The following is a 14,841-nucleotide window of genomic DNA, read 5'->3' as shown; positions in this document are numbered from 1 at the left end:
GAACCTCAAACACCACATCTTCTGGTAAGCCTAGGTTATATTTTACAGTCCGAGGCCCATGGGCTGTATATCGAGTCGATGTAGTATTGCCTTTGGGCTTTTCAATAATTCCACCCCAAAAAGTTTTGATCCACCTTGGTTCATTGGAGTATTTCGCTACCGTTGAAGGGGAATAGTCGAATAACTGGACCACATATCGTCGAGACTCGTTGCGTTGGCATGCAACTGCATCCACACTTCTCAATTGTCGATCAGTCTCGTCGTTTTACTCGCTGACAGCGAGTCGCTGTTGTCACGTGCGAATTAATTGCGCAACGCGGGCAAAGGTAAAGACCTTCCTCCTATGGAGAACGTATACTTGCCAAGGGGATAGTTTCGCTACGGCCGCATAAAGCATGCGCCGCATTTCTCTGCGGCAGGCCAAAATCCGAGACCCGAGCTGGCCATGCTGAGGTCTATTATATCCCTACCATGTTTTGTGTCGGCCAACGGCTCTCGAAAAGCTCGATTCCTTCGGGCTCCTCGGAACGGTCGGATCCCGTGAATTCTTTAAATATGACGGTTATCAGGAGGGACATTAGTTGATAATCAATCTGATAACCTCTTCAATTCGCAAGCCATTGCTCGAACATCCCAGACAACAGTCTGGGATGACGGACATGATGAAATAATCAGTTAGCGCTCGTATTCGGAATATGATATTCCCTTTTGTATTTATCGAAGGTCTCAGTGAATGTGGCGAGATTGGAGGCCGATTTCATCTCCGGGATGAGTTCAGATTCCGATAGAATCTGTGCTCTGACTGGTGTAACACAAGGCGATCCCGAAGGTTGAGGAGGTAAAGTACACAACTTGTGTAACACAAGCAATCGTACCTGTCGTAAGCGAAGAGAATAATGTGTTTCCGCGTACAGCGCCGAGCGAACGGTTACGTATGCAAGAATTGTCTAATGTACTCACTATGAGAGGCGTTGACCGCTCAGCTGATGTCCTCCTGTTGATGAAATCCAGACAAGGATCTCGGAAAGAGCTTGGGTCTGCCTATAATAGACTGCCTATATCACGCAGACGTACGAGAAATGAGGTTAAGCGTGGAGAAGATCATCCATAAGGCAAAAGTGAGAGAGAGATGGTACAGACGAATGAGTTGCGAATTGGCATCAATATTCATGAAAAGTCAATGAAATAACTACTATTGTGTCACTCGGCTCAAGCCTTTGAGCCTCAAGGGCGAGTCTTCCCAGTGCTAACTCAAGAGTGTCGTTGTCTACGGAGTTAACCATCAATGATAGTGATACTAACTATAATAGAGCTACTATCAACATCATTAACCGACAATCCGTTTAATAATCCCGCAACCGGGGCACGTGTACTAAGCGTTGGGCGCTTAACCTATGCGTGCCAACAGAGCGATCGATGTCATGTTTGTGGGAAAAGAGACTATCCGCAATGAAAGGGCCCTTTCGATGGCTTGGTGCAGTAAACCCAAACCGCACTACGATCACTATAACACTCGACGAGTCAACGTCAGTGACGTCAGAGACAATACCGTGACGTTACGTCACGGTATTGTCTGAAAAAGCTTCCAGAACTGGACACGGACCACCGAGAGTTATTCAACGTACTCGCATAATAAGAGCAAATTGGACGACCAACAAATATCTGAATAATGGTAAACCAAAGCGGTTGATACGCTGAGGATTCTACTGTCGAGACAATATCAACTAATGGGCAGATTGTCGGTGTGCCAGCAACACCTGGCGACCATTGATATCAATAAACGGGTGGTCGAACTTCCTATCGTACTCTATAAGCCACAGGTCAGAGGCGCGCAGAGGATTGTACCGTGGGCACTTGCGCTCAAAGAGTTTTTTGAAGGCGGGGAACCCATAAATTGGCTGCTGGCTCACAATGTAGAGGCCATCACCCAACTTGTGAACCGGAAAGGTGTGCTTAGCTGGTCCGACAACTTCCTCACAGTAGAAAGAAATCGTCACTTGTGTAGCACGGTCTGTGAATGTATACCTCAAAGACAGAGGAGGGTCAACCTTGTTCACGAAATATGTACCTTGTAGCTGGTAGGGTGGGGGGGATAGAGCAACACCGACGAGTAGGAGCTGGATAAGTCGGTTCAGCATTGATTAAAAGAAGCCTATAGTGAACAGCCTCATAATGCTACTCTAAACCAGGGGTACTAATTCCAATTCTGGCCCTTTCTACGCCACACCACAATCGGTCGAAAATGCCCACACAAGTTTGAAGTTCCAACTTGTGAGCGGAACTCCACTCCTCTCTTAGAGTCATCGAGCAGAGGCCCATGTCGAGGTGATTATCAGATACGCATAGGACAGTCCCAGGTAAGGGGTGAGCTAAGTCCAGAAGTTTTGCAATTGGATGCTTGTAACCGATGTGAGGCAGGAAGACTTCTAGAATTTTCTATTGGCTAGCTTTTACGGTTCACTACAACTGGTGTGAGCTAATTCGTACGTGACACCCGAACGCCGCCAGTCTGAGAGCTGATCGATTTTACCATGCATACTGAAAGGAATCCTCGCCGATGTAGACTGCAGCATGCAATTTCGAGTAAACAAGAAGCAAGACTTGACAGTCGCGCTTCGCTCATCGTTGTGTAGAATGTTCATGAAGAACGCACGAGGGGACAGCGGTAGCGGTAAGTGCGTGACACCCGACCCTACATGCCCAACCAGTAGATCCTCATACCCGAGCCCGTGCTTAGGTTTGCAGATTAACAGCCTGAGTTCAGGTAGACCAAACTCACATCATACAGATTCTGTAATACAATAGGCCTCGGGCGTTCCGTATTACGAGAAGCCGTATGTCTGCCTGACACGCAAGGGCACCGCACTATGCACTTCATGGGTGACACTGTGTCACTGACACACGCACCTGAGTCACGACTCGTGACAGTGTCACGACCGAAGAGAATGTTAATGTTTGATACGGCTGGGATCTTCCTAGAAATTCTCAGCAGAATACTTCAAATATGCAAATGAGAAAAATCTTAGTTCCTTCGCAAAACTTTCGGTTCCCTAGGGGGGAGTTTTCGTCAGGAACTGGTGCTTGTTGGCTTTCATCATGAATCATGGGTACAATTGGCCGCACTAACAACTGTACCGCAAAAGGGTGCCATCGGAGCTACTTCGGTCGTGCCAACGAAATCGATCAGAATGAATTCTCGTTCTCCAGAATCACCTCGACCGTTTGAGCCCGTCTGTCGCGTATCATACGCGTCGTATGTCTTGCGTTGGTGCACTTGTGGTTAACCTGATGGCTCATCAGCGAGAACGCCATTGAGCGCACCATGTTCTGAGAACATTGGAGTTTCACCCGTGATGTGAAAAACACTAGTGAAAAACACATTTCACATTTCACTTCGCGAAAAACGCATGTGAACAGTGAATTTCGTGTAAAACATGTGAGGTGTTTTTCATGTGATATGCAAAACGCGAAATCATTTCGCGTTTTACGCGTTTGGCGCGATATGCATGCAAATTTCTAGCTGGTCAACTCTGGCTTCAGTGATCCTCCAGTCCAACTGAATATCTATACATATCCATGAAATTATTCAAGGCTAGTCGACTAGGTGGTGTGGACCGAAGACTTGCGGGGCTCCCCCCGAAGTCTCGGTCACAAGACAGGTGCCCGATTAATTGGTGCCGTACCAGTGGCCACTGTCACTGTGGAGTGAGCTCTGCCATGCAGTGGCACAGTCCCTGTCGGCCATCACCGTCATACCATTGACGGATCAAGTCCTTCCTGGGAAGATGCGGGTTCGAATCCCATGGATGTCATTATTCAAAACTTTCCACCCCTGCCACCATTGGGACTCGAGCTGCCTGCGGCAGCGTGCCTCGGATCATCTGTATTCCGCAACGTATGAATGAACCGCCACAGGGTATGATTTACTCTTAAGGTCTCCAAGGCTTGGAGTCCAAGCCCTGCTCTTACTGAGCTATCCGAACCAGTATAAGGTGAAGACCTGATGAAGCCGGCGTGGACGGGTACTCCGTGAAATCTTAGCATGTATAGTCGAACTGGTTAGCCTGTTCGGCCGTACATCGAGAGGTCCCCGGTTCGAACCTCGCTCAGCTCTCGCCCACAATCCCTCACAGAGGGGTCCGCAAGGCTGGTTGCTACATATGGCTGTTGACGGGATGATGATCATCATCATCCCACGAGGCCCCAACGTGGAAGTGCCAGTAGTAAGACGGATCCCGCGAGTGAGGTGACTCCATAGAGTGAAATGTGGGTGGACAGCTGGCAGTGGCATGAAGAGGACTTTTAATGGATGTTACTGCGAGATGGGGTGTTTTTCGCGTTTTTCTCGATAAAAAATTTCGCGAAATTCACAATCTCCCTTGTGAAATAAATGGTGCAAAACGCCGATTACTCGGAGTTTTTCGCGTTTATCGCGAAATGCCGGAAGCGTTTTACGTGAAATGTGATGATTTGTCTGGTGTAATTCGCGAAGTGTTTTCAATTCACTTCACATCGCGAATATCACGTTTTTCACGTGGAGTATTACGCCACTTCGCGTAAAACGGGTGAAACTCCAATGTTCTTACATCCACCATGAGTGGGACGAAATGTCCATTTCGAACCTCCTCGGAGCAAGATTTACATTTTTCATATCTGTTCTCACACCTTCCGACGAACTCAAATCGACCAGAGTCGCATTCCTTCTTCGTCTTCTGCATGGCCGCTTCGTTCACTTCGCAAACACCTCCCAATTCGTAGCGCAAGACCGTCTACCCCCAGAGGACGTGGTAACATATTCGAAGGCATATTGGTTGCCAAGGAAGATCCGGTAGGAGGGCCGTACTTGAGCGGGTTACTTTCGTCCGAACTCTACTAAAGGGAGGGGAGCGATGGACTATGAAGGGGATGGAAAGCGGCATGTGTACTTGAGTCTCTCATATTCACCCTCAGGCACTAAGGCTTAGTTCTAACTCAAGATCTGACTTCACGTTGTTTTTAAGGTTGGGTCTTTCACACGCAAGGCTGAGGCACGTGTGAAACGTTCTTAGAGTTTCTAATTGTTTGTTAGGTGAGGATTTTAGCCGTTAGTTCCATCGCCTTTGAGGAGTTACTAGGATCCACTGACTGTGAACTGCGCGCCGAGGGGGGGGGGCGTTACACTTTGCGGCGCTAATTCCAAGGGGGGAGGGGGTGGCCCACACATTTTTAGTTAGGCATTGGACTGGATATTATGTGTGTGATAAAATCTTCTCTTCTTGCTTACTCTCAGTTAGCTTAGTTCCAGGTTTGATAGCTCCGTTTCCCCCCTTTGAAGGGGACCCAAATAAAGCAGAGGAGAGGAAAGGGACCCTTTCCTCTCATCTGCTTTATTCGATGTCCACCGGATGCCATGTACGAAGTGGCAGGCTGAAGATGAGTTGCTGTCTGGGCTTCTCTTCGGGCCAATGCAAGCGCTGAAGGGAGCTATCAATACTCCGAACATACTTGAGAACAAGCCACGTGGTGTCCTGTCTACTGCTCGCAGGCTCGACGTCGGTCACACTCTGTTGGACCAGCAGATGACAACGCAATATCAGAGAGAATCGGATTGAAGGAATCATTAGGTTCGACGGTTTCGAATAGTCATGCGGGTATCTTGGCGAGCGATGATGGCACAAATATACAATATGCGAGCAATAAATCAATCGTCATATACAATGTCATCATACACAACACCAGAAGGATGGCTGGGTTCATCACGGCCTTGTGAAGGTAGATGTTTAGTTGCTCCATGAGTGGGTTGGAAGTGGAGCGGAGGGTATTGACCCAAAACTCATGCTAACTTTACCGCTTTCGCTGAAACTGGTTTGGTGCCCAACTCTTGGACTCTCTACACCGAGGAGGCCGATAAAAAGATTGTGAAACTGCTGGCCACGGATATGTTCGAGAACCACAAATTGTACCAGGAGACCACCGTGACCCACCGGGAGGAGCTGCATGAGTCAACGACTGTAGCCCTTTGATGCACTCTGAAGCATCGCCAGTCACTCCACAGCGCCTCCCACTGAGAGTGAGGAGTCGTTGTTGGAAGTACGCTTCGTAAAGCCTCATCTGATCAGTGAATCTGCCCGCGTGTTCTTCAACGACGGTGAGCATCCTGATTGGAGGCCGTCAAGCGATCTCCGTGGCAACCAAGGGGCCCCTTCTATTAACTACTTGAGCATCGTTAAAAGAACGGCTTCAGTGAAGATTATGTGGCGTTGTAAAATGGGCGCAACGGTGTATTTATGGAATTGAGGGTAATCGAGTCACGAGACGTTAGCATCGTATAACTAGCATGCCTGGGGGTCCCGTACCGAAATATGAGTGTTAAATATAGAGTAAAAACTTACTTTTTGGATCGCGCACCCTTTTTGCTAAGATTATGTGAGGGGGTGTATATGTTGTTGATCCGATCGAGAGGGCCAACTTCGAAGAAATTTTCGATTAACCCGGAAGCTCCTCGGCCACCCTAAATCCACATGATCATAGGTGCGCCCTCATCAGTCTCAAGAAGAGTCTCGTTGACTGGAGGGAAGTACCTCGAAAAATCAAGCTAATAAAAAAGAGTAAATTTTATTTTTTTTTTCATTTTTAGACTTTTTCAGCTCGAAAAACCAAGTCATCCACCAGTAGAACATAGAAGAGTTTTATACTCGGCGTCTATCGTCGCCATTCCTGCATCGCTTTGGACTTTTCTTACCTTGAATAAAGAAAACTTCAGAAGCGGAGGATCCCGGAGACGACCTACCTCAGTATCGTTTGAGATCCTAAACCGATCCACGGGCAGGGCAAAAACTCTTGAGATGCAAAGAGTTGCCCAGAGACTACGTATGAACGGCGACAGCATTTCGAAAAAGTTTCTACTAATACACGGTATGTTACTACCGGACTGTTCACATAGTAATTGTATAGACAAATTCTGCAATCTCAAACTGTAATCCCTGAAAATAGTTCATAGTCGATGTGAAGCGATTCGGCGCTAGTTCAGTTGACTTGGTAGCATAGCGGTGACGACTAGCCTATCTTGCTGTCTCTCCTTGTGATAGATATTCAATTTTTATTACAGTTCGAACACCTTCCCGACTGGTCAACGCAACATATTACATGGAAAAACAATAGTAACAGTTTAATCATAGGCCCGGTGTTCACTGCGACCGACCTCAAATATCTTCGATAAAGCCGTCTCACGTCTCAAGGGATGGTGACGAGGAAGCTGTACCACGTCAGTTTCCACGTTTGTAGTATTCCCAACCACACGTCTGAAGAGATTCAATTTACTTATTGTACTTCCACAGTGCCAAGTTGGATCTAATGCGGCAAGTTTATCGTCAACCCAAACACGTCCATCTCGTTGAAGACCATTTCGGAGCACATAAGCTGCCACTTCAAGTAGAAGTTCTTGAGGAAACTGCGGGGCTTCACCAACGATCCTGGCTAGAGCTGAGTTCGGCCTCATCGCTGCAGTTTGCGGGTTGAAATATTCTTTCGGGAAATCTGTCGTTGTTATAGTAGACGGCGTGAGTGCATACCATATGAAATTGCCTACTAAACCAAGCGGTACTGAAGCCATAGGAAACAGCGGACGCAGTGTTTGGTCAGTAACGATAAACACCGGGTGGACCTCCAGAATAAGGCCCTTCGCAATAGCATAATTTTTCACACCATTCACAGCTTCCTCAAAAGTGCATATTTCCTCTTGCCTGTTAGTTTCAAGAACCGCCTTTAACTCAGCATTTGGTATATACAACTTCGGTCGACGCACTTCACAATCTGTTTGCTCTATTGTTTTGTTTTGAACTGGCGCTCGCCCTAGCGAGATCAACGGAGATATGAGCGCAGGAAGCTCATCGTAATGAATGATTCCTCTTCTACCAAAGACAACCGCAAGCTGATCATCCGTTTGGAAAGTCCCTCGGGGCCTTTTCAGACCGTGCAACCTCGCGTAACCCCATATACTAGTGTAAAGATGCGACAGAGTACATTCACTGTTACCAATAATACGCCGTAAGCCCTGCGATGTGACAGTATAGATAGTTTGGGGAGTGCTCATGGGAAAATGTTGAATTCTGCGCTCAAAATCATCACCCTTCCCGTTGACCCCTGATTATGGACATCCACTTCGACTCAAACACGAATACGATTATCATTCTGATCATTTCACAATTCATATGTAAACTTCTACACTAATCGAGGAAACTCGCAAGCCCAGCTGGTGAAACCGACGACATATATACTCCCAACACCGACAACAACTGTATAACGATTCCGAAAATTTTACCAGGTAACCCTAATGGAAAAAATATAATTTTCCCCCAATCGAGATTTCTAAACCATGAACGCGGAATTTCTAATAGGATAATAAATAACGATGTTGAAGTATCATAATAGTCAACATCATTCGTTGATCGAAGACAGTATATTAGAGTTTCACCCCCGACTTGAAAACACTAATGAGAGATAAATTTCAATTGCACCACATAGCACGAATATCGGGATTTTTATAAGGTATTACGCCACTTCACATAAAACGGGTTTTGAAACTTTCTTAACAATATATCATCGTTTAGCTTGGATACTATTGCCTCGTACCCTAACGTTATCCAGCACTACAAACCTCCTACTTCCAGATCAACACCGAGCGTGAACCAATAATAAATCCTCAACTGCTGCCGCCGCCGTCTACCACCAGTTGCGAACAGGAGTCGGAGCGTTGAACGATACAGTGGAGTTTCACGATCCTGTGCGATATGAAAAACATATTTCACAATTCACTTCGCATAAAATAATTGTTTTATCGGTCGCGGAAATTTACGCCTTTTCACGTCAAACGGGTCGTGAAACTCCAAAAAATCTTCGAGAGTTTCATCCGCACTCCAAACCACATCGAGTCCCACCACTCCTCTACATCGGCCGATTCATTCACCATAGCGCAAAAATGAGTTGACGGAGCGATGGAGCTGTACAAGGGACAATATACTTCCCAATTTCAAGTATCAATTCGGGGGTGACTGGTGATACCGCCTTACCAAAAATTCCACCCAGCGTCGGAAAAATGAGTTTAGAAGCTTATATACAAATTCGGATAAAAGTGCACAGAAACTATGAAGACTTCCCAAAAATTTTCCTCACAACTTCCACAAATGTGCCCTACATATGTAGTTGACAATATGCATATTTTCCCACACCGATTCCACCTCTAGCATAAATACGCTCCTCATTATCGGTCCTTAATAACGAGCAACACATAGTTGAATGATCACATCTTACCACCACCAGGAGCTCCTCTGGACTTGTCATCACCGACTGCAAACCAAAACAAACTAATTTGGATATCGTTCATGATGAGCATGAGCAGCAGTCGAAACAATAACAATTTCACAGAATTTATAAAAACCAATCTCGATGATCATGTTACTCACATAAGATATACACGTCGTTTCGGACATGTGAAAGACACACCAGGAACCTATAATGTTCCCGGGAGGAACATTCTTCAATCAGATTCCCATGTAAATGTCATCACATTGATAACATCATTTTCCCCACTATTATCAAACCCTGGGAAACGTTTTCTCTCAGAGGTAGATGAGTTCCTGGCCAAGACTTACACTGATACGCATTACCAGTGTTTTCCATATCACTAGGGTGAAGAAATTTCAATGTTCCCAGTAGGAACATTCGACAATTTCCCATGTAAATGTCATCACATTAGTAACATCCCTTTCCCCACTGTTATCAAACCCTGGGGGACGTTTTTTCTCAAGAGTTAGATAATTCCTTGTAAGGACACGCCCTGAAGGATGACTATATGTTCGTAAAAGACGATACTCTCCAAAAATGGTATATAAAACTACGGCAAATCCTACACATGATCACTTCCCACAAAAAAATAATTTTTAGCATTACATTGTGTTTATGGCTATACGAGTCTTCTCAAAATAAGGACGATTATACGCTACCCTAAGATACCCAATTTCAGTGTTGGAATATCATATTTGCTTTTCTAAATGATGATACAACCAGTGTAGAAATTTACAGGAATCAACGACTAACCACATAATTTCCATATTCCCATATTGCGTGCATATTTTCGCACAGTGCTTCTGTTACACGAAACCCTCAAAAGTTCAGTTGAGGAATTTTCAAGGAGAAAACATTGGAGTTTGTCCACCCTAGTGATATGAAAAAAATATTCCACGACTACTGCATATCACCGCGAATATCGCGTTTTCACCACTTCACGTAAAGCGGGTGATCGTGAAACTCCAATCAAGAAGACCTGCTGCCAGAAGAATGAGAGAATCGGCGTCATTCGGGAAATTTCAGTTGCTCATTAGTGACCAAGCCAGTACGATACAATTAACAACCCCAACACTTCCTCATAAGCCATTCAAGTATTTACTTCTCACGGAAACAACAGCAGTTTTACTCCTCCGTAGATGTTGCTTGTTGTGAAACGATTTTGCCCACAATGTCATCGTCACGGAAAACTTGGAAGTCTTCACCGTCCAACTTCAAATTCATACCACCAAATTCGGGTATAATAACTTTATCACCGGGCTGGACCGAAATAGGGATCTGAAAAAACGACGACGACAATACAACTGTATTGATGATGATGATACAGATACACACTGTATAGACAACGACGACGACAATACAACTGTATTGATGATGATGATACAGATACACACTGTATAGACAACGACGACGACAATACAACTGTGATGATGATGATACAGATACACACTGTATAGACAACGACGACGACAATACAACTGTATTGATGATGATGATACAGATACACACTGTATAGACAACGACGACGACAATACAACTGTATTGATGATGATGATACGGATACACACTGTATAGACAACGACGACGACAATACAACTGTATTGATGATGATGATACAGATACACACTGTATAGACAACGACGACGACAATACAACTGTATTGATGATGATGATACGGATACACACTGTATAGACAACGACGACGACAATACAACTGTATTGATGATGATGATACAGATACACACTGTATAGACAACGACGACGACAATACAACTGTATTGATGATGATAATACAGATACACACTGTATAGACAACGACGACGACAATACAACTGTATTGATGATGATGATGATACAGATACACACTGTATAGACAACGACGACGACAATACAACTGTATTGATGATGATAATACAGATACACACTGTATAGACAACGACGACGACAATACAACTGTATCGACCACCGAGAAGCGTCGAAAGCATACCTCACATGGTAGCCTTCCCCCACTTCACCTTAGTTCCATCATTGAGGATCCTACCGCTACCAACAGCCATGACTACAGCCTGGTTAATAGTCGGCTTGGCAGCCTCGGGCAGGAACACTCCTGTAGCGGTCTTCGACTCCACACTGAACAACAACCATACAGTACTTTCCTACAGCCGTACAGCAGCAAGAGCGAGGTTGTCAAGTGCAAGCGCGTATCAATCTAGTAGGGTGCTCACCGAAGTTTCTGCACTAGGACTCGGTCTAGGAGAGGGATGAAGCGGCAGGCAACCTTAGAAGCAGCAGTAGTGGCGTGTACTACAGACATGTGCGTATCGATCCAATAAAAATCACCTGTACAACCACCGTAGACGAGGGCAAGGTTATCTAAACGGAGGCCATTATAGATTGTTCAATGAGCAGTCAGTTGAGGAAATACAGGAACTCCAAGGTTTTCAAATCTCGCTACGCCCAACTGATCGATTATGCTCAATTCTGTGCGCAGCAACGGTGCGTAGTGTCATTTTTAAGGTGCGCCTTAAGGAGCAGTTCCAAAGTCATAGGCCCAGTATTACTCCGCTTCGCTGTTATAGTGACTGCTATCTATTTTCATGCAAAAGGAGTTATTGTGCATTGTATCTTGTAGTCCCTTGTTTAGATACAAATGACATTTACCAACCCCATGCGAATCTTAGCACTAGCATATATCTTAGCATATAGCTTAGCATATATGTTAGCATATCTTATCATATATCTTAGCATATCTTAGCATATCTTAGCATATCTTAACACTATATATTCATTTATTATGCTAAATAAGTTTCCGCAAAGTCTCGTACTTTTCATAAGAACTATCGTAAAAGTGTAACACATATACGTTCAAGGCGTAAAATTTTACGCTTAACAACAACTGCTGAAATATTTTTCAGCGTAACAAACAGTGCAATCTAATGAGCTCTTCCCCTGGTAACTACGCGGCGATGACCATTGCGGAGCTCCGAAGTATTCTAACTAGAAATGGTGTTAAGGTGCCTCAGTCTAGTGTAAAGAAGGCAGTACTGGTAAAGTAAGTGTGTGGTATCTTGAGGGTGACCGAGGAAGATACAGAATAGGCCCATGTTATACTTGCGCGCATTTTAACAACACATATCTCTGTATATCAAGAAGCCGTGCATTTGTGGTATATTAATTCTACTTGGAATTCTCCAAATTTAATCGGACTTCGAATTTTTCAAACAAGTTGTACTTTTTTACCACGCGCATTCTAACTGTATGTTGTTGCCGATGGTGATAACATCAGAAAAATGCCTTATAACGCAGCCTGATTATACCTAGTTGATTTTCAGCTGAGAGATTTTTTCACTTGAGGGGGACACCTTGTGTGCTGCGGAAAATTGCGATAATTATGGTGCATCAGCATTTTCTAATGTGAATTTTTCATCGAGAATTTATTATCTTCGTCAACGAACTAACACGGGGTTATATACTGGGTGATAATTGTCTCGTTCGCCCTCATATCTCAGTAATGGTTCCGAATATTATAGTTTCATTCGAGTATATAATATTTATTCTCTGTTGAAGTATGAGAGAATACGGTAAGGTTAGTGTGTTGGTCGCAAGCGGAAGTTTTGGTTGGTTTTTGGGCATTTTTATTTCAAGTCGTGAGGCTGCTTCTGAGCTCAGTTGTTGAGGAAACTAAACCGAAGTTGAAGTTTCAGCTCAAAATTTTGATTTGTTAACGAGAAATGCAGATTTTTTTTCGAATTCTCCTAGGAGAAAATACGCTGTTTACTTGTGTGACATGTGTTGTAACTATTTTTCGCTCTAACTTTTTTTTCTGTTTAGCATGTGTTTGAAGGAGTTGGGTCCTGTCGTTTCGAGAAGAGAATCTTCTATCGCGAGTCCGCTACCACAAACACCGTCGAGCTCTGGAGGAAAGAGTAAGCGCAAAGTTGGAAAAAAATATATATGTTTGCTTTACTCAGCTTCTTGAAACGATCGATAAAAACATATATTATTGGAGTTTCACAACTCGTTTTACGTGAAGTGGCGTCGTAAAACTCGTTCCTCATTATATTTTTGCCAGAAGCTTTTCGTGGGGTAAAAGTGTACAGAAATCAACAAGAATTTTCTAAATTTTCATAATTGATATTCCGTTTTGTATAGAAAAGCTCCGCTCCGCCCTTTTTTTTCGCAGGCCCTGTTAGATCGCGCCGCGGTCCATCTAGCAGGGATAGGGGTTCGAGAGTGAGTAAGAGCTCGAGAGTTGGTCGTGAAAGGTCAGTAAAATTGAATATTTTTCTGGGAATTTTAATTTTTTGAACTTTTTTTCTCGTCGTGCTTACTTGAACATTGTGAAAAATGTCGATGTGAAGGATACTCGTTGGAGTTTCAAGGAAAATTGAGAAATTTATGGTTATAATAGATGTATATAGTAGCAGTAATACCTTTCACAACTCGTTTTACGTGAAGTGGCGTCGTAAAACTCGGCGAAAAATGCGATATTCGACGCGGTGATATGCAGTAGTCGTGAAATATGTTTTTTCACCAGTGTTTTTCATATCACTAGGGCCGCCCGTGAAACTCTGATGAAAAGTTGCTTTGATATTCACCAACAACAATTGAGAGAATCTCAACACATGTATCGTGTTCGTTTAGCTCCACTTCGCGTTTCACAAGTGGAATTGTAATAAGTTTATTTTGCATTTAATTTTCAAAATTTCATTTTTGAATTTTTCTAATTTTTTTTTGCCTATGCGTTTGGAAATTCACACAGGTGGAATATGTAATATTTGCAATTTAGCACTAGTCGAGCTAAGACGAAATCTCAAGGCTCTGCGGTGACGAGGAGGAGTTCGAGAGCGCGCACTAGCATCTCATCCGCGTTTGATAGTGAGGGTAGTAGCGGGAGAAAAATTTTGAGAAAAAATGAAATTTTTCTGCAAAAAAAGTGGGTAAATCATCAAAAATTTAATGAACTATCATGAGTTTAATGAAAATTTATGAGCAAAATATTTAATTGTCAGCGTCACTCGCCACAAAATTGTGTGTTCAGGAACTGACCTCGTCGATGTGGCTCGGATGTTCTCTAGTGATGAAGAGGAGATGAGCGATTCGAAAGGGTAGGTGGGCAGTATGTGATTCGGGAGAATTGTGGTATAAGGCACGATCGCACAAGTAGTGTGTCACCAACAAGGAGGAGTAGTAGAAGACGTAAATCGAGTGAGTTGATAACAGCAGTGGTGAATTTTTCTATGTTGGTTGGTATCAGGCCGACCTCCGAGTCGTAGCAGTGGAGTGTCGAGTATGGAAAAGGTGATAGTTTGTGGATTCCGCGCGCCGCAAAATTATGAGTGATTACTTCTATTGGTTGTTTTGGAGTGGGAAAATATATATCACGACTACTGCACAGTGTGGGAAATATGCACATGGTGGACCACATATGTTGGTGACAATATGGAATTTTGAGAAATTTGCAAATTCTTGTTGGTTTCTGTACATTTCTACCCTAGTTCGTATATGGACTCCTATAAT

The 14,841-nt window shown here is 44.0% G+C and overlaps 4 protein-coding genes across 4 annotated transcripts; 1 reads left to right on the top strand and 3 right to left on the bottom strand.

Annotated features, from left to right (window-relative positions):
* Nucleotides 1-1,724: 1,724 nt before the first annotated feature.
* Nucleotides 1,725-2,138, bottom strand: Pmar_PMAR015923 (hypothetical protein; the record flags this gene model as incomplete). Its single annotated transcript, XM_002776642.1, has 1 exon — nt 1,725-2,138. The coding sequence occupies one exon, from the start codon at nt 2,136-2,138 to the stop codon at nt 1,725-1,727; it is 414 nt and encodes a 137-aa protein (XP_002776688.1).
* Nucleotides 2,139-7,147: 5,009 nt separating this feature from the next.
* Pmar_PMAR015922 (hypothetical protein) lies at nt 7,148-8,082 on the bottom strand (the record flags this gene model as incomplete). The annotated part of the gene is made up of 1 exon (XM_002776641.1): nt 7,148-8,082. Exon 1 carries the CDS (start codon nt 8,069-8,071, stop codon nt 7,148-7,150), a length of 924 nt encoding a protein of 307 aa, XP_002776687.1. The 5' UTR covers nt 8,072-8,082.
* Nucleotides 8,083-10,446: 2,364 nt separating this feature from the next.
* On the bottom strand, nt 10,447-11,635 carry Pmar_PMAR015921 (chaperonin, 10 kDa, putative; the record flags this gene model as incomplete). The annotated part of the gene is made up of 3 exons (XM_002776640.1): nt 10,447-10,599; nt 11,337-11,451; nt 11,547-11,635. 3 exons carry the CDS (start codon nt 11,633-11,635, stop codon nt 10,447-10,449), a joined length of 357 nt encoding a protein of 118 aa, XP_002776686.1.
* A 622-nt stretch (nt 11,636-12,257) lies between these two features.
* Pmar_PMAR015920 (hypothetical protein) lies at nt 12,258-14,597 on the top strand (the record flags this gene model as incomplete). Its single annotated transcript, XM_002776639.1, has 6 exons — nt 12,258-12,373; nt 13,153-13,247; nt 13,505-13,586; nt 14,111-14,205; nt 14,363-14,429; nt 14,579-14,597. 6 exons carry the CDS (start codon nt 12,258-12,260, stop codon nt 14,595-14,597), a joined length of 474 nt encoding a protein of 157 aa, XP_002776685.1.
* Nucleotides 14,598-14,841: the final 244 nt, after the last annotated feature.

The sequence above is a fragment of the Perkinsus marinus genome (assembly GCF_000006405.1).
Source record: "Perkinsus marinus ATCC 50983 genomic scaffold scf_1104296953072, whole genome shotgun sequence".
Taxonomy (NCBI): Eukaryota; Perkinsozoa; order Perkinsida; family Perkinsidae; genus Perkinsus; species Perkinsus marinus.
This window is presented reverse-complemented; position numbering and strand designations above follow the sequence as displayed.